The following is a 25,686-nucleotide window of genomic DNA, read 5'->3' on the forward strand; positions in this document are numbered from 1 at the left end:
GGCAGTCAACCCCAGAGGCTTATGGTTGAGAACTACAGTACAAAAATCTTTTAGAAGAAGAAGAGTTGGTTCTTATATGCCGCTTTTCCCTACCTGAAGGAGGCTCAAAGCGGCTTACAGTCGCCTTCCCATTCCTCTCCCCACAACAGACACCCTGTGGGGTGGGTGAGGCTGAGAGAGCCCTGATATTACTGCTCGGTCAGAACAATTTTATCAGTGCTGTGGCGAGCCCAAGGTCACCCAGCTGGATGAATGTGGGGGAGTGCAGAATCGAACCTGGCATGCCAGATTAGAAGTCCGCACTCCTAACCACTACACCAAACTGGCTCTTTAACTTTTAAAATAATACAGGCAGATTTAGGAGCTTCACTGCTGGCTTTCAGTTTCTGTTGCTCCAGAAGGATTAAATTCCACGTTTTTGTCATGTCTGAAAACATACAGAAATAGGATTGACTACAAAACGGCTAACAAACTAAAGCTCGTCACAAATTTTGGCCAGATTGTGGTTTGCGAAGCAATGTTTGTGAATTGAAAACCCCTGTGAACTTTCATGAGGTTTGATGCAGTTCATGGAAGTTCATGAACAGCAGGGATCTCAACTATTTGGTTTAAATGGCTCCCTGCTTTCTTTTCCACGCAGCTTCTCGTGAGGGGCAGAAAATACGGGTTTAAACTTTAAATGGCTCATGAACCAAACCCCAAAAATGCAGTTCTTGCCCATTCCTGTATAGACACTGTATGAAAATTGACTGTCCACTGCACTAACCCTAACCACAACAAACTACTAGCAAGTCTTGGATACCCCAATAGTAAAATCTTTCATTGCAAGGCCAATCAGCACAATTAGAAAGGATACTGATTAACATTCATTTCTCAGTAAATTGCATTTGGAGCAGGTTTTTGATATTGGTTACTTGCATGGAAAGGAGTCAGTGTTTACAAAAGGACACACAGAGTGGTAGCTCACCTGATAAAATACTGCACTGTTAAGGCCTCAAGTATATTTGTGCAGGATCTTGTGTTTATATATATTTTCAGAGGAATACTCAAGGGAAGGAGTGGTGATTCTACTCAACAGGCTTTGAAAGGAAGGACAGCAAAATGGGAATCCTGTTTGCATGAGCTTGCGGATTTGGAATCCCAGAGTACTTAATTACCTGCTGACTATTTAGAAATTATTTTGAGGGAGTATAGTTGTTCGCAGAACAGATGTCAAGTGACATTTGATGTAGTTGCTGGAATGAACTGCTCTGCCTTTTGATCTTTAAAGTAGAAGTATATATAAAGGCAAGCTTTACAAATATTCAGTTACTTTATGTGGTTAGTACATTTTATGTTACCTGTCCCACAAGAGGCTCATACACTTCTTCCATTTTACATTCACAACAACCTTGTGTGGTAGCTTGTGCTGAACAAGTGACTGACTGGAGGTTACGAGTAATAGTTAAGTCATGTATGGTTTTCACCTCTGATCTCCCTAGTCCTCTTCCAATGTTCTAACCCCATGCTACAATGCCTGTCTATAGATGCAATTTCGTATGGTAAAAAACCATGTCCCAAGACAAGGGAAACTTAATATAACAGAGGGGATAGTTTCGGATTTTTATCATCATATGAATTAACAGCAATCCCATATGACGGTATGTACTTCAAATTAATATTTTAATATAATGAATTTATATGAAAGAATTAAGCTTCCTCGGGAGGTGGTGGGTTCTCAATTTTTGGAAATTTTTAAACAGAGGCTAGATAGCCATCTGACGGAGAGGCTGATTCTGTGAAGGCTCATGGAGGTGGCAGGTTACAGTAGATGAGCCATAGGGATGTAAGTGTCCTGCATAGTATGGGGGGTTGGACTGGATGACCCATGAGGTCCCTTCCAACTCTATTATTCTATGATTCTATGTTGAAGAGTTGAATGGGATATTTATTTTACCTTTGGAAGGGAAACAAGGGCAAAGAAAGCAATCTAAGTGGTCTACTGCAGATCAGGTTCTGTTACCTGTATGTTAAATGGACTGAAAGACTGGACATTGATTCTGAGAGCCAAGTTATTATAGTTTGCTGTCATTTTTAACTAGCTTATGGATCTAACTGTTGTATATTTTTAATTTTAATTCTGCTCCCACCCTTGGAAGTAATCTTTGTTGGGAGAATGGAAGGCTTATGGAAAGTATTCTCTTTATTCTATTTTATAACCATGATGTCTGGGGAGCCACAAAGACCGTTTACGCGAACGCTGGCAGGGGCTCCTGGGAATTGTAGTCCATGGACATCTGGAGGGCCACAGTTTGACTACCCCTGATGCAGATGGCTGTAAGAGTCAACAGGTGCTGTTTCTGACCATAGGGAGGCTCGGCCATGGGCTTCAGAAGAGTTCAATCTTATTCCTTTGCCTCCCCACCTCAGGTGAGCAGCAATGCCTTTGAGTTCTCAGTCAAATGGCAAACTGCTGCAACCAACCTGTTTTTTTCATGGGTTTGTCTCATGGCAAATATTTGTAAAGGAAAGTGGTTCAATTCAGCATAAATAGAAAAGTACTTCCTGCTTTTTGTCCACGTCTTGGATATTAGTCACAGCTCTGACAGAGCTGGACAAATCCCACCCCCTGACTTCAAGGACCCTGAAGCTCAGGAGGCTTGGAAGAAAGAGCTGTGCAACTGAGGTTGTTTGACCAAGCTCTTCCAACTCCTTCAATCCAACAGCATTAAAGTTCATGCCTCATCAGGTGTTCTCTATAAGCCCCTCCCATCCTGTGACTGGCAACAACTCTTCCCTAGCCCCACCCTTCCTAAAGTCACATGGACTCAGAGAAGGAGGATTTGAGAAAGCACACCAAGGGGACTTGGACAAAACTTTAATTCAGAGGTGTCTAACTCAGTGGTCCCCAATCTTTTTATCACCGGGGACCAGTCAACGCTTGACAATTTTACTGAGGCCCGTGGGGGGTAGTCTTTTGTCGAGGGATGTCGCCACCACCGCCTGAGCCCCTGCTCCGCTTGCTTTCCCGCCGGTGCCCCTGACTTCCTGCTGCCCGCTGGGGGGTCCTGCTAGCAGCAGCTGTGCAGTGCGTTGCTGAGGGGGAGCCCCAGCCATGGCAGCTGCCAGAGAGCACCAAAGGTGAGCTGGTGGCGGAGTGGCAGGGCAGCCCCTGCGGCAGCAGTCAGGGAGGAGGCCGAGGAGGATCCGTGGACCGGTACCAACTGATTTACGGACCGGTACTGGTCCCCAGACCGGGGGTTGGGGATCATTGGTCTAACTCATGGAACCGGATTTTATATAAGTGGCACTTTGTAGGGCTGGGCCGCATGTGCCATAAACTTTATAAAGGACACAGGCAAGCCCAATTAATAATTATTAACTCAAAATACAAACATGCCTAAATATTGACATTGACACTCTTACATAATTTCCTTAAAGTATCTCCCTGATGCCCACCCTCCCACTTTCATTGCCCGTTATTCATTAGCACTGCTGCAATAGACAGGGACATAATGCGCAGCCTCTGTCGCCTGGCCATAAAGGTACTGACCAGTTGCTCGTGGGCCATGCCTATTCTGGCCTGCATGTTTTATATCTCAGTTTTAGCTCACTGGACTAGGCTTGTGCGATTTGGCCGCTTTGGCGGCCGTCCCCTCTGGGCGCAGCCAGCGCCGCACCGCGGGGGGGGGGGGGGCGGTGCCGGCAGCGGCGTGACAGCGGGCGCAACCACGCAGGTGCGGAATTGTTTTATTGTCATTTTGTTGGATTTATATTGTAAACTGCCACAAGACGGCAATTGCCATGAGTGACGGTATATAAATTGATGTATAAATAAATAAATATCCACACTTGGACTGCTTAACTACCTGTAACACTGCCTGCAATCTGACAGAGAAAGATGTTTGCCCTTTCAGCTCTAAGCCCCCCTTCCCCATCAGCTAGATGCCCCCAAACATCTTTGCTCCAATAGGGAAGAGGAAGAACAGGAGAAAGAAAAGCAGAGACCTGCAGGGGTTGGTGGGATTCCCCCATTCCCTCAAGTTATCACAGAAGGCCCTCCTTGTTATTTATATAATTATTTTCTATTGAGAACCTTTTTGGGAAACTGCTGGGAAGAGCTCTACATTTTAGAATAAAATTCCAAATGGGAAATAATGGCAACCTCTTTTATGCTGATAAAGTTTATTTCAAATGAGGAGGACTCAAGACTGCTGGATCTTCATGTGGGGCACTCAAGACTGTTGGGTGTTTAAATTCCTTCTTCAGAAAAAAGATGCTTACTAGAGTGAAAGGTCAGATGACTCAATTGAGCAAATGAGACCAACAGAAGAAAGGGGCAGAAGCCAAATGAAGACATTTTTAAACATTATAAAGTCTTTTTTTTTAAGCCCCCCTGGGTTCAACTAAAGGAAATACCCAAGTCTTATATTAATGTTTGTAACATATATGCTCAGCGGTGTGTGGGCATGCCAATCCCACCCCAATATGGTAATATTTCACATCTGCATACACACATCGCTAACAATATGTATAGGTCCATTTGTAGGGCCTGCATGCCTTGATTTTAACAGGTAACACATCAAACATTAAACAGGTGACATTAAACATGAAGATTGTGATGCAAGTATGAAACACTCAAACATCAGACGGGGGCCAAGAGCAGAAACACCGTGGAGATGAGGTGACAAGACCTTAATACCACTTTTATATTTTGAATACCAGCCCTGGAATATGTACACTAGCCCCTGCTTAAAACAGAAACAACTGAAGTCAGCTGAAATCTGTTTTGAGCCTCACAAATTTTAATTTATTTATTTATGGGATTTATAGGCCACCCTATCTTTGTGAACTCATACACAGAATTGTTTTCTGAAGTAGTAAGATAGGCACCTGCTAAGGTTACTTGGCCCACCTCTTGCATTTTGTTCTTTCTCTCCACTTGTTAATAGAAGTACGACGTGTACCGTCAGACCAAATTTTGGACTGCAAACCTCTAAGCATTCTTAGTGGGCTTCTTTGGGGTGCTGGTTTTATAAATTAAATTAGTTTAGCTTTGCTGTTGCAGGGATGAGCTCTGAGTTGTTTTACTGACCTATTGTATTTATTTAAATTCTTAATCATTATAATTTTTGTTAGCTGCCAAACTGACTTCTGCATTGTGACCAGAGTTGGGCTGGTAAACAGGTTCACAGATGCAACCCCCACCCCCACCCTGGCTGCCGTTATCAAGATTACATTACATGTCAAGGAAAACAAAGCTAACAGGGCAGCCTGTGCCTCTTCTAGCACAATTTATCTGTATCTGCCTTCAAAAGACTAACAGCTGTAGTTAAGTTACAAGTCCCTGTAACGATACAAGCTTCGGGGGTAAAATATATTTAGCTCTATCTTTTGTTGTACACAACCAGCAAGTTGTATCATGTCAACTTCCAGGATAGAAGCAGGCCAGGATATAATTAACTTGTACTGTGGGGAAACCAACTGCAATTGCTGGTTTGTGATCAAGAGGACACCAGGAAGACAAGGAGTACACATGCTTTGGGGAAAAGAAAAAGTCTCACGTCACAAGCAGCACTGTAAACTGTTTGAGAACAACTAATGAACAACTGAAATTAAAACATTGCTTCCATGTAAGTCCCGGCCTGTTACACACAGAAGTTGTACAAATGGGACGCAGCACTGAATTTATTGATCAACAATGTACACAATAGATGTCGGACGCTAAGTAAATCAAGACTAGCTAGAAGTCAAGCTCTTTACCTACTGGCAGACAATACAAGTAATGCTTCACCATAAATGTGTTTCATATGCTACTCAGTGAATGAGGGAAGGCTTGTGTATTCAAGTCTCACTCCAGCTGTTTTTGCAGCTAGATGGAAGCAGGCTCCATTTTGCTAATATCCAATGCAGGAGAGGATGACTGGAGAAGGCTTACTTTTGTCTGCCTACCACCAAAAGGCTCCTGGGGGGAAAAAACTCACGCTGAAAGATGCCTGGTGGCAGCAATATCTTAGCTTTAAGACAATGCCATCCTAAGCAGAGTTGGACACTTCTAAGCCCACGGAAGTTAATGGACTTGGAGAGTTGTAATTTGGTTTGAAATGGCAATGTAAATTTACATGCTCTGGCAGTGGCTTCCATCAGAACAAATTCCTCCATCACTGACAAACAAGTGCAAGTGCACAGTGGACCCTCCAAACACAGTTACAGTGAAGCAGCCTTCTCTCTCTCTCTTAATATCTCTGCCAACACAGATTCAAGAGACTGACCAACTGCTCATTATGACCCAGCTCTCATCCATTTAACCCTCAGAATGACCCTTTGAGGCAGGCACTCTTAGCCTACCATGACCCATCATTCAATAAGCTCCATGACTGGAAATCTGAATACAGATCTCCCCCAGTCTTTACTACACCTTAGCTTGCTTGCACTGAAAGTGTACCTACTATGCCCTCTGACATGTGAACCCTAGCCTAGAAGGGTTAGCTAGCTAGCTTCCAAAGTCTGCTCTCAATCACTGCAAAGACACAATACTGCTAGTGGACTGAATTAAATAAGGCTTCAGTATGGACCGATGGACTAGTTTCATCGCATACTCCCATTCTGGAGAGAACCGTTTCAAGACTGCGGGACTGGCTTTGATCTAGAACAAATGCCCTGCCCTTTCACATGGCTTTCTAATCAACAGCCTTGTGCAACAGAAAAGGAAGTGAAAGATGATCAGTAAAAGATCCATCAAGCTAATTTTGAGCATAACTTCAGGATAATATAATCTCTTAAACTGCAAGTGGAGAAAGTCATGAGTCAGTGCCAGAGTATCTGCTTTGCATGTCTAAGGTCCAAGGTTCAATTCCAGGCATCTCTTGTTAAAAGGATCAAGTAACGAAGACATGAAAGACTTTGAAACCCTGGCCAGTTAGAGAAGACAACACTGTCACTGGTAGACCAATAGTTTGACTCGGTGTAAAGCAGCATCATGTGTTAGTGGACAAAGACAGCATAAGCTATTGTTGCCCTTAAAAAAAGGTTTCACAGAAAAATCTCAAGACATCTTGACACATGAATAAAAGGATTAAAAATATTTAATTCCATGTATATTTCAAGGTTTTATTTACTTAACTGGAATTTTCTCTTTAACTCAGGGTTTCTCAACCCTACAATTTAAATATTTTTAAACATTTATCAGGTAATATGACCATATATGGTCATATTGACCCACCCACCCCCTCCCAAAATGGCCAATGATGGGCCTGAAAGGGGTGGGAAGGAGAGGGACCCCAGGTGGGCCATGTACACAGCAATGCTTCCTAACCATATTCTTCACTATCGTGTCACTTCTGGGTTTTCTTGAAGCCTGAAGAATGTTTCCAGGGTTTCTCAATGGTAAAAAGATTAAGAAAGGCAGCTTTAATTAAATGAACATATGAAGCTGCCTTATTCCTAATCAGACTATTTGTCTATCAAGGTCAATATTGTGCACTCTGCCTGGCAGGAGCTTAGGCTAAGGTCTCTCCCATCACTTGCTACCTGATAGTTTCAACAGGAGATGTTAGGGACTTAATTCGGAACCCTCTGCATGAAAAGTAGGTGCTCTAGCACTGAGACACAGGCCCTCCTCAAAAGGAGGCCTGGAAATGGAAACCACAGCTACACTGACAGTTTATTGTGATTTTTGAATACCAAGGGGAGGAAAAGTGGGTCATTACTTTACTTATAATTTAAATGCAAAAAACCAACCTTAATTTTTACTCGGTGCAGAAATCTGGACTTAATTTTGAAAATGGTATGAATAGCTTAGTTGTTTCAGTTTAGTCCTGTAATTACTTTACTAACAGGTCCAGCATTTGCAGTTACTCCCACCTAAATCTACTCATCACAATGGGTTTAGATTGGAACAACTGAAACCACTAGACTCAGTGGAGAAAATCTCCAGCGATTATCTATCATCATTATTGATCATCATTAGCCATTCTGCTGTTAAATGTCATATTAAAGCTAGACTAAAATATATGGTTCATGGCCCAGTAGGGTCTTCTAGATTCCCTATGTGTTTTTTTGTGTGTGTGTTTTTTAAGCAAAGCATGAAGACTGTCAGGCGTAACTGAACTTTCCCCTTATTTAAAAACTAGGCAGAGTTACAGTACTCAGGCACACAACAAACAGTCTGAGTTGCTTTGTGAAAACAAATGCTTTTGGCTGTCAAGGTCAAGTGACCTGTTAAAATCAACCAGTTAATTGTTTTGATCCTGTGGCTGCCAAAGTCCCATTTCCTTCGTTCTGTTATAAAAGGGACACATTGACAATAAACCCCAGTCCTCTGCTTTAAATACAATACAGCTATTGGAAAGATGTAGATTAAGACCGGGGAGAGAGCATGCTGGCACCATTTCTCGCCCCCCCCCAATAAAACAAACAAACAACAAAACCAGCAAGAAAAAAATGTTCCCATTCTTTATACGGGTTTGAATCCTTCTATTTAACCTTCAAGGAGCCCAGGACAATCAACCCTCTATCCCTGCTCCTTTGTTATTTGGGGTTTCTTGCTGTAGTTGGAATTATCTTCTTCTGCCTCAGCACTGCAGCATTCTCATATCCCACTAAGTCCTCCTTCTGACTCTGAAACAGACCCAGGAGACCCTCATTACAGCAGAATGAAAGTGGAAAGAACCTAAACTCCTACCTGCAGAGACTCCAAGAGTTCATAAGCAAGAAGATTTTTTTTTAAACCCTAGAACTGAATAATAAAAGAGGTCAGGACAGCACCATGGAAGTAGCAGTAAACCCACTGAGTGAGAAGTTTTGTAATGGCAGGATGCAGAGGTCCTATGACTTATCTACTGAAAACTTTATTCCGTATTGCTGAGCTTCTCTGCACGGATCCTTTAAGATGTGAATGATTCTAGTCAGCTGGACACAGTGATCAACCTTATTAAAACAGTTACAGTTATACTGCTAGTTTGAGAAGCCAATTTTAGAAATGCACCTTTCCTTGTGTTGTTTCATGCTTTTCACTGGGAATACATTACTCAGAGTCCCAAAATTATTTTAACATAGTTTCAGGAGGGAAGCCATGGTAGTCCACAGTAGAAGAGGTAAACTAGAGCCGAGTAGTACAGACCTTAGAGATCAGCAAAATTAGGGGGCTACAGCCTTTCAAGAGACAAAGCTCCTTTAGTAACTGATGAAGAGCGCTTTCAATCTCAAAAGTTTATACCCCCCCCCCAAAAAAAACCTATCTGGTCTCTAATGTGCTAATTCTTTCAAAAGCATGTAAAGCATAAAACGAATAAATATGAATAAAATACTAAGTAATACTCTTTCTTCAGCTGACATGATGTGCATCTCAGGGATGAAACATTTAGCTAGTTCAATCAGTCCAAGAAATTTCATGCTATTTCAATATAATAACAAATCATATCATACAATCTACTAGTAAGTCTTTTCTATGTCCTTTTTCTGCAAGTTCAAAACACCAAATTATAACCACCTTAAATAGCTAACCAAGGTATAACTTCTTTATACACACACATACACATAATGCTCTGCACAAGAGACTTGTGAATACAGGGTTTCCAAAAACTGGGCTGACTCCATCCAACTTTTTTTTACTCAACCTTGCCCAATTCCCTAGTGTCCCTGAACCACATGACTTTGGCCCAAGCAAGTGCCACAGCCATTTTTGGTGGTTAAATCAGACCCTTCCTTCCTTTTTCAACAGCAGAAAAGCTGGCTGGACCCAACTCAATATGCCAATATCCAAATGTGTATTTTCCCAACTGCACCTCCATCTCTTTTCCCAACATGGCTGCAAACATTTCATAAATTTCTGAAGTATCACAGACTTGCTGAAAAGAATCCTTTATCCGAAAGTCAGCACACTGTTCAACCTCCGTCCCCAAACACAAAAAGACACTTACCATCATCTAAGGTGATGTCTTGCAGCCCGATTGTCTGAAAATTCAGCTCTCTATCTTCAGGTTCAGGCTTTACGTTAGCTGCTGCCTCCTCTGGTGAAAACGGAGATGCATCGCAAACATTATGGTGTATCAAGGACGAAGCTGCAGCAATTCCTCCTAAGCCTGGACTGTGTGCCTGAGGCGACTGCTGCCCAGATTGACTAACAGTGGCTGGAGGTGGGGGTGAGGAGGCAGGTCCTGAGCTAGGAGTCTGGTAAGGCATGGGCTGTAGTTGCGGAGAAGACGGTCCAGATCGTGGTGAATGGACCACAGAATGAGAAGATTTGGGGGATGGCGAGGAAGTGTTACCTGGATTTGAAGAATGGTAAGCCACCTGCTGAAGCTGAGTGGAAGGATGCCCAAGGGACTGAGTCATTGCAGAAGAGGCAGAACTCTGCCGAGGATTTGGACAGTGGTACCCCATCGATTGCAGATGAGGCGACGGCTGTCTTTGTTGAGCAGGGTGTGATGAAGGATGGCCTCCCGCTACAGCTGAACTCGTCACGGAACCCAGATTTGAAGAGTGATACGGCATTGGTGGTAGAGGTTGGCAGCTAAGGTTTATCAACTGAGGTACACCTGCTGCATCCTGTTGAAATGAAATTGCATCAAATCCTTGGCTGGCAGAGGCGGAGTTCATGGGAAGACCAGACTGTCCGTTAAACATAACATTAGATTGCATAGGCTGGTAGGAAGGCCTCGCAGAAGGTGCGGATGTTACCTGAAAAGATTGGTGGACTACAGCTGGAGACAGAACAGGATGCTCTTCACCTGGGTTAATGTTTCTACCCTGGATGTGCGATAGCTGGGATACTGAAGAGGATACCATGGGTGTATATGCTTGCTGAACTGGGCATACAAGGCTCCTAGGTGACGTAGAAAGTAAACTCTCATGGGAGAGCCCTGAATCTGGTGAAGACAGCTGAGTTTGAAGAGAAGGGAGTCCTTTAACACCAGCACAATGGGTCAGGGCCAATGATGAAACTGAAGACAAATCCATTTCATCCCTGTTTTCTTGTTTCAGGACAACTGTAAAATTAGGAAATCAGTGCATTAAAATCCACATGCTCCACATTAACCCTGTAAGAAGCTGCACTATCCTGAGTTGAGCCCAATGGCACATATTGCCCAATACTCTCAACACAGATAAATAGCAAAAATTAAAATACCAATACAGACATTTTCCCCAGCTGTCCTATTCATGGCCCCGTTTTAAAGGGAAGCAGGTGGACACAGAATCTTCTGCATGCAAAGGAAGTGTGCAATCATTTTAGTATGTGAGAATTAAAGCACTATAATAAAAGGAACAATGTACATAATCTATAGTACACAGATAGATGTCTACCCCCTTCTCTCCCAGGCAGACTGGGATTTTTAGAGAGTTATTTTTGAGGCATAAAAGGTAAAGGTAAAGGTATCCCCTGTGCAAGCACCGGGTCATGTCTGACCCTTGGGGTGACACCCTCCAGCGTTTTCATGGCAGACTCAATACAGGGTGGCTTGCCATTCCCTTCCCCAGTCATTACTGTTTTTACCCCCCAGCAAGCTTTTTTTACCGACTACATTTTACCGACTTCGGAAGGATGGAAGGTTGAGTCAACCTTGAGCCGGCTGCTGGGATCAAACTCCCAGCTTCATGGTCAGAACTTCAGGCAATATTTCTGCCGCTTACCACTCTGCGCCACAAGAGGCATAGATTTGGCTAAAGAACCTTCCCCTCTTAATCAACCACAAAAGGGTATTTCATGGCATTATTTATACACATATCAATAGTCAGGATGAGAAAACAAAATCTGCTTTCAAATATGTATCCATACCAAAAAATGTATTTATTTCACAACAGTGACTTTTTTCCACTCCAAGTAGTAACACTTGTCCATACAAACAAGACAACTTAGATCTCTATTGTGAAAAAAAAATAATGGGAATGAGAAGTATGTCCCAAATAAGAGACTATTATGATCACAAAAGTTTCTTAAGGGCCACTCATTAAAAAAACTATGGTCTGTTATGGAGGCAATAGGGAAATAATTAGAAAAGTAAAATAAAATAAATAGCACTTCGACCTATTATATCCAGCAGTGACCTTATTAAAGTTTTAAGGATCTCTGCCTACAGATCGTAGCTGTTGGATCCAAACATGAAAACTGGACGAAATTCAAGGAGCTGCCTTCATTTTGCCCAATTATACCAGAATCAGGATCCTAGACAGCCATAACACAGGTGGTCAGTGAAGTATGAGCATGTACAGCTGGAAATATTTGCAGTTTTTACTGCTGCCAATTATCTAACTCAGGGGTAGTCAAACTGCGGCCCTCCAGATGTCCATGGACTACAATTCCCAGGAGCCCCCTGCCAGCGAACGCTGGCAGGGGGCTCCTGGGAATTGTAGTCCATGGACATCTGGAGGGCCGCAGTTTGACTACCCCTGACCTAACTGAATGAGCAAAATAATTCCCCTTTATTTGCCCATTTGGACACAATCCAATTGAAGAACTGAAGCTTTGAAAAAATAAGTATGCTTCAATCTTATTGTACGCTACCCTCAAAGGAAGTCGCACGTACTTGGTATGTAAGTAAAACGCTGAGACTGGCTTTTTTTCCTCTTGCCGTTGCAGACGTAGAACTGCACCTGGACAGCAGCCGAAACTGCTTTGTTGTGGTATGGAGGAACTTCAAGAACAATTGTAGCCTAAATTTTAAAAAGTGAATAAACTTACATGTCAAAGTCAAGGGCACACCGTCAGAAAACAGTTTCTTCTCAGAAGCCGCCAGATGTGCTGTCATCTGGCAAGGCACATGCACCATGTCATGAAGTTAGAGCTGTTAGGCTACAGAGCAAAGCCTTTTAGGTGGTGGTGCCTACTTTTTCCTGGAATGGACTTCTACAGGAAGCCTACTAAGGCCACCATACTGACTACATACATACTAGTGTAGCCACCGCCAATCCAGCCAACTCTGTCCTTTTTTTTACCTTCCCTCTATATTTATTAGTCATTTTCTGTATAACATCCACCAGACCATCATGAGATAGAACATTTCTCAGTTAAGCACTGTTTGTAAGATTTTGGTTTGGGTGGGGAGGCAGAAGGCACCAACAGGAGCAGGATCTCCCCTCCAGAGAGACAGTTCCTAAGATCTGTAAACATATTTTTATACCTGCTAAAGAATAGCAGCAATGAACTCCTGTTACTTTCCCTTAGAGAGTCCTGGTTTCTAGCAAAAAGATATAAATACCCAGGCTATGCAATGTTGGTTTAAATACTTACAACGTACAAATATTAAAATAGACAACTTAAAATAAATATTCCCCATTTAAAGGAGATCTCACCTCTTGACTCCTTTCCCTAATTATTTTTCCTTCTACCTCCCACTGAGGCCGTCCATCTGGCAAAAGAAACATTTTTAGTTTAAGCATCAAATTATTCAAAAAATCATCCAGCTGGGAAGGATAGATAAATACACGTAAACTGCAAAAATTCTTAATAGCTGTTTTCATCTGGGAACAAGATGTTTTTTTTTTAAACTGAACAAAGTCTTCAGTAGCCATGCTGAGAAAAGCTGGAACAAAAGGTGAAGGGAGAAGAAAGGACGTGACGGCACAGAAAGGGCAGAACTGTATAAAGAAGGCTTCAAAAAGGAATTTGAAGGGGAGCAGAGCAGTTGCCACACCAAACAATGCTATTCTGACATCGCATAGAAGAAGACACAGAATCACAGCAAAGCTGAAGAGTCTGGGACTTTTCAGTTTAGAAAAAAAGACAACATGATAGAGGTTTACAAAATCATGCACAGGATTGAGAGAGTGGACAGAGAGAACTTTTCCTTCTTCCAAATACGAGAACATGAGGGCATCCAATGAAGTTGTTGGACAGCAGATTCAGGACATCAAAAAGGAAATACTTATTTGTGTGAATTAATAAAATGTGGCATTTGCTGCCAGAGAATGTAGCTATGACCACAAGCATAGACAGCCTTCAAAGGGGATCAGGCAGATTTGTGGAGGCCAAATTCATCATTGGTTATTAGCCACTGATATTGCTGGAGATCTCTCAGTATCACAACTGATCTCCAGGCAACAAAGATCAAGTCACTTAGAGAAAATGGCTGTTTTGGAAGGTGAACTTTATGGCATTATAACCCACTGAAGCCCTTCCCATCAGCAAATCCTGCCCTCCTCAGGCTCCATCCCCAAAATCTCCAGGTATTTTGTAATCTGGAATTGGCACACCTAGCATCTGGGGACAAGTGAGTCACAAATGATTTGAATCTTGGAAAGCTGCCAAAATGTTTGGGGGGGATATTTCAATTAAGTTTGTGTCTATGGGAGATGAAGTGAGGGAAAGAGGGCAAGGTCTTCATTACTGAAATACATTATTTGTGGGGGAGGAGGGGAGAACAAAACTAATTGCTCCAAAAACATTAAGAACTAATGTTTTGGGGAATGCCACACATAAATGTTCAACACAACCTGCATCTAGCCAAAAGAGGAGAAATTTGGACTTTTAGAATATTCACTATGGTATTATGAACACATGGGGGGGTTAATAGGTGTTGTTCATCATCAGTCATTTCACTTCAAATGATAAATCCTGACAATGCACAAAAGGGATGGCAACCAGAATAAGAAGACAGCAACAGTACTAGATACAGATATGTGCATGCATAAAAATAGAAAAAAACACAAACCTCCCCCTACACCTGTGTTTCAGTTTAAAGTATCATTATCAAGTTTACGAGGAGACAGGATGTGTTAGTCACAACACAGACATATTCCACGTCACTTCAGACCCCAAATTAAGTCACTTTTTGGTACACAGAAGAAATTAACTCACCTTGCCCTTTTTCAAGAAATATTATTTTTGATTCTGGAAGGAAGTTTGATCCAGTAACCACCATTTCATGCCCTCCATTTACAGAGCAGCTGCTGATGCTGTATTTCTCTATCTGAGGAAGTTCCTGAGCTGATCTCTGAGCTTTGTGAAAAATGTACAAAAACATGTCAATATTCTGGAGTTGTTATACCCATTCTGTCAAATTATGCCTAAACAGGTAGGAAGCAAAACTCTCATGAACTTTATTTATAGAATATGCTTTCCTTATATGTGTTTACTGTCAACAGGGGCTGTTAAACTGCTCATACAGCTCTTCCTGAAGCAAGCCTCAACATTGGTTTGTACAGCAGAGAAGCCCTGGAGCTGTCCTGTTTCAGAGCATTTTATACAAATATCTAGTGTTCTACAATAATAAAGTTGGTTTGCCATCTTGTTTTTTTTCTGAAGTGTTTACTCTGCAGATTTTCCATTCTGTCCATTCATGCTATCTGATTCTTACAATTACTTTTCTAATTTTTTTTAAAGCATGAATGTTACTGCAAAAGAATTTGTTTCATAGCAAAGCTTATGAACGAAAATAGGCACACATGAGGCCTGCATAAATAATGCAGTGTGAAAAGCCATAAGGCATTACAAAGAACAAATCACCTCCATTAAAAAAAATAGACTTCAATGCTAATTAAGCACAGTACTAGCACTGAAATCAATTGAATCCCCTCGCACATGGGCCACACTCAGTAAAGTTACAGGCCACTGAAAATACAGTGTTAAATAAGTTATAAATCCCTATGGCAACAAATAAACATCTTTTTTTCAAGTCTGCTTGTTTTATGGTATCGTTTTATCAGCATTAGTAATAATATTTCCACAAGGGTAAACTTTTAGCTACCTGCTTCACACTTCATTTATACTCCACTTTGCTCCCCAATACTCAAAGGAGCTTACATAATTCTCCTCTCCTCCATTCTAGCCTCACAACCACCATGACAGGCCCAAGCTTCCATTCTTAAGCAGGGATCTGAACCTGGATCTTCCAAAAGCTAGCCCAACTGTTAAACCATAGTGACTTGAAATTTGATGCCAAATACAAACCCTGGTCTTCTAAGCTGCAGTTTCATATCCTAATCTCCTTTTGTAAATTGGTTTAAGTATAGTTAGTGTTCAATGCTTATATAAACTACAGTTTTGATACTCTAAGCAAACATAAAAGGTATTTATGGCTTACAGCACTCAACGGGTATCGAAGCAACCTGGAGGGACAGGACTTTTCCACTGGGCTGTGGGATGTGCACACGAAACACAAGTCGCACTCTCGTATTTTTCCTTCCAATATCCGTCTCCCCCTTACGAAGTTCTATATCAGAATTGCGGAGTTTCAAAATGCCTGCACAATCAATACTGTGGAGGACCACAGAAAAGACAGCAACATTATGAATCATTCATTACTGATTATAAACAAAACATTTTATAAAGAAAGCTTTCCTGTTTGGAAACCTGTCAGATACAAAGAAAACTGAAAAGTCACAGGGATACACTCTTCCTTTGTTCAGCCTGTACATTGCGCAGCTGGCTTAAGCTGAAGTGATATATTTGTTCCCTTTCAATTTATGCAATTAAGAACCAGTCAAAAGGACTCCTGGAGAAGTGGCACACCAGAAAAAAAAAAGATACCTATCAAAGCACCTTCATATCGTACATTTTTAAATTTGTAAAATTAAATTGAGCACTGTGTGCGTGCAGTCTTGCTACACCACAGGTAGAGCAGAAATGACAGCATGTTCCTCACTAAGGCCCACTGTGAAAATGTATCTCGAATGAGAGCACCACTGATGATCTGCAAACATTAAATCATGGTCAATGAAATGCACAAATATTTCACATTAAAACACAATATTCCTTGCTACAAAATAATACACTTATACTTTTTCTTCAACACCATGATTCGTAAAGTGTTATCCCTGGATATGGGGGGAAAGTCACTGTGATTCAGCTGGTTTAATCAGTTTATGGAGAGGAAACAAAACCTTATTTCCCAGGTGTTCATATCTGGACAAAGGTCTGGGAGTTTCGTTGAAGGTCTCCCAAACCAGGATGGTCCATAAAAAGGTAAAAGGAAGTAGCTTGTGGCACAAGTCTGCAATGTTGTCAATTCAATTGAAGTAACTACCGCAATACCTTATGACATCCAAAGCAATGTTACATGAAAGCATCATTTAAAAAATGCACAGGAGAAGAGGGAAGAGAGTAGGGCTTGTATGTTTTAGATTTCAGAACAGAGTCCAATTTTTTTAGAAATGAAGAGACAGAAGAGAAGCTGGTCCTAGAAGGAAGCTGAGAATAGCATGTTTCATAAGAGATCGCATCCAGTGACTCACCCTCAACCCCTGGCAACTGATAAACCTAGACTACAATTTACCAACTTGTATGGAAAAGTCTTCCAACTAACCTGGCTGACATGTTGTTTTCAGGAAGCAGAGGGATTTCCAAAACCTTTGTGCTAGTAATAATTATTTCTTGACTAGCAGTAGCCACTGTTTTCCCTGTGATTCTGTGCACCTGATAGAAGGCATGCGGCCTTAAGTACCGATCATCTGCTGTCCCAATGAACATCTGCAGGTTTACTGGCTTTTCACTGTAACCCAGGAGCTGACAAAAAAAAAAAACAAAATGCAAAATGTTAATTTGCATTATTTGGTACTATGTGCAATTTTGTTTTGTTTTGTTTTAAAAGGGCTCTGAAGATAAATCATTGATGTTTTTACTCCCAGAAACCCAAATACAAAAGGGTGTATTATGCAAGCAGTTAAGTTTTAGATGTTCAATACAGAATTTCCTTTTGAAATGTTCAATATTTTTATATCCCATTACTTAGATTTTTACACATGATTTTTTCAAGAAATAATGCCTGACATTAATACAACAGACACCCTGTAAGGGAGGTGAGGCTGAGAGAGCCCTGATATTACTGCTTGTAAGAACAGCTTTATCAGTGCTGTGGCAAGCCCAGGGTCACCCAGCTGGCTGCATGTGAGGGAGCGGGTAATCAAACCTGGCTCGCCAGATTAGAAGTCAGCACCACTACACCAAGCTGGTGGGGTACAAATGAATAATATCAATAAATATAAACCACTTACCTCACCACCTTTTTGATAGCAACTTCACTATGTCATCAAATTAGGATCTGAGAGACCCAGGCTTAAATCCCTACTTTACCATGGAGGCTTGCTGGGTAACCTTGAGCCAGACACACACAATTCAGCCTCACCTACCTCAGGGTTATTACAAGGATAAAACGGAAATGAAGTAAGCTGCTTGGGGTCCCCACTGGGGAAGGAGATGGGGTATAAGTGAAGAAAATAAATAGGTAAAGAAATGAAAGTTGCCTCTTCCACCCAAACATTCAAGCATGTCTCAATAATCCAAGTGTTAAAGGTTGAATAAGCAAGGAGCTCAATAAATGAGGAATCTCTCCATGAGGCCAAGTTTTATGTGGATTTCATCACCAAGTTATAGTGGAGGAAAGGCACTACTTAGCAGGAAAGTTGTCCATGTGAACTGGTCCAGAAAAGAGAAACCACACTTAATGAAGGAGTCTGGCCTTACTTTTTTTTTTTTTTTGCAAACTTCAACAGCTGCTGAGAACATGATGTTATAAACTAGGGTATTTTAAGGAAGCAGCAATGTGCTGTATCAACTGTACTAATCTTAAATTAACTGCCATTTAATACTATTTATTCCCCAGTATTTTAAGGAATTATGCTGGACAGAAGGATTTAGAACTGACTTCGGACAACAACAATGGAACAAGCCTGCATTTAGCCCTCTCATTCTCTGACACTGGATCAAATAAAACAAAATTAAATAATGGTTTAAAAAATGAGATGCAGCCAGGAACTTGAATTGATGTATAAAATATGAAACTGGATAATGGACAATTTTCAAGATAGAAATATAACAATATAAGAGCAGTATTTGAGACTGGACATGCCCAACAACTTACCTGTGTACCTTTACCTTCAACAAACCTTCATAACAGTTATGAACATACACCATCAACATTGGTCCTTGTGCAGAAACACCCTCAGTGTTAACATGACCTTATATTTAATTGGTGCACCAATATATAAGAACCCTTCGTGTTAAATAAAATTCACTATACTGAGCTAACTTATGACCTTAATGTATTGGACAATGAGTGTTTCACTCTATTCTGCAAGCCTGGGGGGACACCAATGGCTTAGATAAACTGTGCAGCGAATTTACATTCCCAAACACAGTAATAACAAAAGTGAAATGAAATAACTGGAGCAAAGAATCTACAGATGAACCTAGTCTCTTTAACACTTCCTGTGCTCATGCACAAGTTTAAAAAGCTCCCTCAGCTCCACCCACGTTCCTGCCCATAATTTATCTCAAATCAACCCTATTTTTGGACTGTGAGTATAGGTGGTAAAAAATCTGGAATAAAAACAACATAGGGTATTTTGCAAGAAAAATAAGAAGACGGGTGAAGAGTTATTCTCCCAGCTTTATAACAGTCCTACTATAGTTTCCACTAAAAATTAAACTATTCCGCAATTCAGCCACCATAACTTTCTTGAACTCAGAGACTGAAGAGACTCCTTAGACTTAAGCCAAATTCAAGGATTCCAGAATGTCCTTACATATTTTCACTGTGAATCTTTTATGCATAGTATCATGCTTATTAAACATAGAAACATGACAGAAGAGCATTCACTAATATGCTGGTGAATGTGGCAGACTGGTAGCAACTCTACAACAGCAACTGGGAAGAGGAAATTTTACCATTATAATCTAGGATTAGTTCCACAAGAATGCTTTTCCCTGAAGAAATGCGTTGTCAAAATTGAAAATCCACTTTTCACGAAATAGGCAAGAGCAGAATGTCAAATTACTGCCCGCTCACTGCTCAGCAACCTTTTCCAAATTCCAGTATTAAGCTCTTCCCAAGAGAGCTCCTAGCTCAAACACAACGCTTCCCATGTTAATTCTGCCATGGAATAATTTTTAAAATAGGCCAAAAGAAGTTATACCAAAGAGACTCCTGAAAATGCATTATGTTTATACAGCTGTTTTCATTTTCACCAAGCATGTGTTCTCTCTCTTTTTTTCTGCCCCCTCCCATGGTGGCCAACCAGGAACTTGAAATTTCTTCCTTGCCATCAAAATATATTACTACCGAAAAAAGAATGGCCTATCTCATTTTTTCCTCCTACAAATGAACGTACAGTAAAGCCATTTAACACACTTTAGAAGGCAGGTAAACCACAGATTTTTCTGCCACACAAGGCAATGTGTACTCTAAGCAACTGCCAGTTTCAAGGGGTTCAATTAGTGCCTTTTTTCAACAAGAACAAACCACCATGGGTCAACTATGACGACTTTCCAAACCACAGCTTGGAAGACTGGGAACCTGGCAAAGGCTTCTGTGTTCTCTTCTCTATTACGTGCCATTTTCTTCTTGCATTTCAAAGTTGCTCTGTTGCTGTTATTTTTTATAATAGCCAAATCAAGCAACTAGCCCCCAAGCCATAAATCATGGCTTTGAGTTAGTTCTAACCATAGTGTCAAGCTTCCAGGTGGCTTCAGACCACATACCTGGCTCCATTACATAGGGCAGGTTCCATGGCTTCACATGGATCACTTCATTCCTTGATTCTGATCCCCTTTACTGTGCACAACTGCATGGGTCATTCATACCTCCATCTCTTCCATTTCCCCAATGGCAACTATCTCCCTAGTTAACTCTGTAGGCCTGGCCAGAATCTTCCGCTGGAGCCGATCTCTTTGCCTCCTCTTCTAGCTGGGTTCTCTTGGCCCCTGTAGCCCCTTCAGATAAGCTACCTATACAGGACTGTCCCTGTCTCTGCTGCTGAAGGAGCCTCCCTTTTCCTGAAGATTTGGAGATTCCTGTTCAAACACTTTCTTCCCAGGCACATCTGGTCCCAAGATGGGTTCTTCTGGCCTTGTCTTCTCTTGCCATCTGCAGTCCACTGCCATCTCTTCCTGATCTTTATCCACCAGTCTGTTGGCAGCCGTTGAAGGCCAGGTTAGGACTCAGTCCTACATCAGCACTGGCACACCACTTCTATTCAGCACATACTAAAGGGGGGGAAGAGGTGCATTCCTTAATTCCTTAAAGAGGTGCAAACCTTAATGGTTTGGAACACCTGCTACAGGCCAAAAATCTTTCAAATCATAATTTTAATGCAGAGGTCAAAATTATGAAAGCTTCTGACACCATGGTGAGCTTGCATGCAGGTCAGGGCAAAAGAGAATTCAATTCTAAGGCATATGACCCAATTAAGTAATGTATTAAATACATCTAATAACAACCTTGATAACATTGCTTAGCTGAAATTCCTGGTATGTACCTACAAGGTTAAGATAAAGTTATTTTAAAAATAAAACTGTAAGGCAAATAATATAATTTTAATTTGAAAGCATTTGGGGGACATTCTAACCTGTGAAATTCCCATTAATGAGGTTCCTCTTTCATGGTACACTGGCAGCACAGTTCTATCCTGTACCACCATGGTAACAAGAGAACCCCCAGTCATACAAGGAGGGACCTATGCTGCGATTCTTCTTCATGTAAATGCTTAATTTCTTGGAAGAGCAAAATCAAGGAAGGGAGGAGTTGCAGTGTGGTCTTCCCATAAACAGCTCATGGCTCCTCCCACACTATGAGTTCATGTTCATTTTAAAATGTGATAAAGAAGAGAAGGCCTGTTTTTTATACTCTGCTTTTCAATACCATATGGGATCCCAATTCAGCTTACAATCACCTTTCCCTTTCTCTCCCCACAACTGACACTCTGTAAGGTAGGCGGAACTGAGAGAGCTCTAACAGCTCTGCAATAACAGCCCTAAGGGAACTGTAACTAGCCCAAGGTCACTCAGCTGGCTGTATGTGGAGGAGTGGGGAATCAAACCTGGTTTTCCAGATTAAAGTATGCTGCTCTTAACCACTATGCCATATTGGCTCTCAGCAGCAGGCAGCTATGACAGGATGGTGGTATTCCAAGTGGAGGCACAAATATCCCAGCAGTCAAACCCAAGAGACAACAAGCTCCTGAGCCAAGCAACTAGACATAATGGCACCGATGACAGCAGATGGAATGCGAAGAGCAAGGTAGAAAGTAGTAAATATAAACCTAGCCTGTAGCTCACTCAACAGAGTTCATAATGAATACTCTGTCCAAAAGGAGCTGCTTGGACTTATGAATTTGAGGGTGCAATGGAAATAAGAGGCAGCAATACTCAGAACTGGGAAGAAGGGAAAGGCCAGCTGAGGTCTGGGCTCTTTCATGGTGTACATAGTAACATCAATAGAAGCCTCCCCCCTCCCCACCTTGCCACCATCATCAGCACCATTACTGAAGCCCTTGTGCTCAGGAATCCGGAAGGTTTAATGATAAATCAAAGCATCTTTGTCATAGAAATCAGTTTTTGTTTTATTTTAAACATATGCGTATGGATTTCCTGATGGCTGTTAGTTGCCCTGAGACTTCTGAAGGAGAGGGGCAGCCTATAAGTGCACAATAGATATTATTAATAAAATAAATAAAATAAAACCATGGGATTCAGTAAGGTCACCTGGGGACAGTGTATAGCAGGGGACCAAGAACAGAATCCCAAAGGACTTCAGAGAAGGAAAAAACACTGAATTTGCCCCCACTTGAAACCCAAAACATGTGAGCCAATGGATAGAATCATGCTAGGATGCGCCACTGTGTCAGATTTTCTATTTCTCCCAATGCATTTCCTGTGCATTTCCTTGTGCAGATTCCTTTGAAGAGTTCTTAATCACTTACCCCCCCCCCAAAAAAACATATTAAATTTGGAAATGTCTTTTTGAGAGCCGGTTCTGTTCCCCAGTCATCCCAAGCTACAAATACATCTGACAAAATGGAAGAGTTCCATGGTGCATTCTATGGTTCTCCCCAAGAAGTTGGCAGAAAATGCGCAACTCTGCTAAAAGTGACAAACAGCAGCTGCGCTGCTGGCTACCCTTCTCTAAAGAAGAAACACGTCACGCGCTGATAAACTGTGGCATAAACCACCCCATGAATATTAAGTTATATTAGACTACTGACATTAATGCCACCCCGGCGAATATACAACCACATGTCCTTTATACGGAGATAGTAAATTAAACTGGTAGTTGAGGGATGAAGAGCTAGAAGTATAATATTACAATGAGGGGAAGACTTTAAAGCATATTTATATTTACTACCAGCATCTGCTGCAGTCAAATATAAACATGCCCATATGTGAGAGAATAAACTTTCAGTCTGTAAACATGACCATACCACTCTTCACGCTAGGAGTAACACAGAATGTTATAAATAATTAAAAAGTTACAGCACGCTGTCACTACTGACCTCTAAAAACCCTCTGCTAGTAACTGTATACTGTGACATACAACCCACTGCTTTGTGGAGGAAACTCGGCCAAGTTGTTTGTGTGTTTCTGTATCGTTTCCATAGCAAAGGTCAGTGAATGCGTAAGTTAAACTAAAGCTGGAAGACTCAAGAGAGAAGGTCACCACAGGATAAGCTACAGCAGCTTCCCTTTGAGAAACGTCCAACTGTATTAATATGTTATCATATTAATATTCATATACTTTGTCTTTATGGAGAGGCAAGGGATACATTCAAAAACCGAGCCTGAAAATCACTACCCTGCCTTTTCAGCCTTTTTATAAAAGCATCTACAGCTATGACACACATGTGCAAGTGACGTGCCACTCTTCACTGCCAATATGCATCAAAGCGGGAGTAATAAATAAGAGATGCAAGGGACAAATGCTAAGATAGAATGAGCGGGCCACTCATAAGCAGAGGTGCTCACAAAGCAGGGACTCTGTTGAGACAGGTTCTGGGAGCCTTCTTGCTACCAAACCTAGCCAGTGCTTAGTGGCATCCCAACTTACAACTCCACTTCTGAGCATGGTTGTAGAGCAGTCAGTATGCCATTAAAATATCATGTTTCTGAAAAATGCAACGACCACTGTCCCTATAAGCTTCATTTACCTGGAGATCTAATCATAATCAAGAGCACACAGCCTCCATAAGCAACTCCCTCATCAGCTGTGTGCCCAAGACACAATCTCCATCCAAGAGGAAACCAAGAGGCAAGTCAATCCACAGCCACCGCAAAGGAGAGGTACCAGGGGACCTGGATGTATACCACACCTTGGTGAATCTCCCATTGTTTTTATTGGGATACCAGAGAGTTAGAAGGGAGTAGGAGGCAATTTTGTTCAGCTACAGATGACAAAATGGAATAGCCCATCGGTTAACAGTCTAATCCACATATCAAGATAACCCTACCAGTAGCAAAGAGCAGGTCCATGGCAGAGAGGTACCTGCAAAGCCAAAGGTTCATACCAGGGGTAGTCAAACTGCAGCCCTCCAGATGTCCATGGACTATAATTCCCAGAAGCCCCTGCCAGCATTCGCTGGCAGGGGCTTCTGGGAATTGTAGTCCATGGACATCTGGAGGGCTGCAGTTTGACTACCCCTGGTTCATACTGTCACAAAAAGAGGCCAACCTTTTATTTGTTGCTTAGCCAAAATAAATCTTTAGCATTTTTCAATTCATAATATTTTTGATCCAATTTTTAGGGCAGAATAAATACAAGGTACATTAGAGAAACAGCTTCTTTTAAATTTAACCACCAAGACACAGAACAGTCCTGAAGCCTTTTAAAAAGTTTGCTTTCACATCCCGGGATACACAACAAAGGCCTATAAAAGGCAAATTAACATTCAACATTAGACTTCAATATTAAACCACAACAACATTTCCATCACAACCACCTCATCAATTCTCCTTCAAGCCCCTCAGCTATCAGGCTTTGAGATTTTATAATTAAGTGCTAAATTCTAAACACTCATGATGCTAAAACTGCCATTGAAGCCAGGGGTGCAAATCAAATAAGAACAGCTAACAGCAGCAGATCAAATTGCAGAGAGAGAAAGAAAGTCTAAGAGAACCAGAACAGTGGGAGACTACATGGATGGGCTGATTACCATAGCATCTTCACTTGTCTTAGAACAGTGGTTCCCAAACTTTTTCTGGCTGCCGTCCCCTTGGCTCCCAGGCCAAATCCCTGGTGCCCCACACATATAAACACACCTCATTCCTGGTATTAGGTCTACTCAAATCCAAAACACAGCAGAATGTGTTATAAATACAGAAATAATAATGACATTCACAGGAATGAAAAAAGCCAAGTAATAACCTTTTGCCATGTTTCATTTAAAACTGTTCCAAGTGAAACGGAAGTCGTGGTGGAATGACAGTGATGTTTACTAGGGTAAACTAGTCAAGCGTGAGGAGCTGACAGGCAAAAGCATATCCCTGAGTGGGCAAGGACAGATGCCTTTCGTTCTCATTTGATCCATGTACTGCTGCAGACACCACCATAGCTTGACTACTGCATAAACTATGAAGTGGTTCACAACAATCATACGTGCTAGTTTAGGCAACACTGTGATCTGCTCAAGCACATTTCACAAGTGTATCTGTCATAATATCTTAACATGCTTCTGTTTGAACTTTCTGGACTGGAATATGTATCAACTCCGAGTGCTATATGAAGCCCTGCATTCTATTGGTGATTGAAGTAAATCTGGGTAAGCTTTTTTTTACCCTGTTCATCCAGCAAAACCAGCAAAAGCTGGCTCATTACAACAGTAAGTCTGTTTTGCAGACCTTTTTCAAGACTTGCTGTGTTACTCTGCAAAAATTCAGGACAGAGTGATTAGGTTTCTATTAATCTTGCATCACAAAATTTAATAGGCCCCAACAGCCACTGTATAGTCCTTATAAAATTATCAGTTCATGCAAAGCCAGTGCAATTATTCCAGCTGTACACAACT

General features: G+C 41.5%; 1 protein-coding gene across 2 annotated transcripts in view; it reads right to left on the minus strand.

The window, feature by feature from the left end:
• NFATC3 (nuclear factor of activated T cells 3) overlaps window positions 1-25,686 on the minus strand; it is a 58,780-nt gene that overhangs the window by 6,668 nt on the left and 26,426 nt on the right. Inside the window, exons 4-10 of one of the 2 annotated variants that reach the window (XM_077310655.1) lie at window positions 17,220-17,419; window positions 15,999-16,171; window positions 14,774-14,914; window positions 13,270-13,325; window positions 12,504-12,630; window positions 10,660-10,967; window positions 9,900-10,527 (exon numbers count right to left, since the gene is read on the minus strand). In XM_077310655.1, coding sequence (XP_077166770.1) covers window positions 9,900-10,527; window positions 10,660-10,967; window positions 12,504-12,630; window positions 13,270-13,325; window positions 14,774-14,914; window positions 15,999-16,171; window positions 17,220-17,419 — 1,633 coding nt within the window. Of the gene's footprint in view, window positions 1-9,899; window positions 10,968-12,503; window positions 12,631-13,269; window positions 13,326-14,773; window positions 14,915-15,998; window positions 16,172-17,219; window positions 17,420-25,686 lie in introns of both variants that reach the window. The other variant, XM_077310654.1, reaches the window with a different exon arrangement.

This window comes from Paroedura picta, chromosome 14 (assembly GCF_049243985.1).
Source record: "Paroedura picta isolate Pp20150507F chromosome 14, Ppicta_v3.0, whole genome shotgun sequence".
Classification (NCBI taxonomy): Eukaryota; Metazoa; Chordata; class Lepidosauria; order Squamata; family Gekkonidae; genus Paroedura; species Paroedura picta.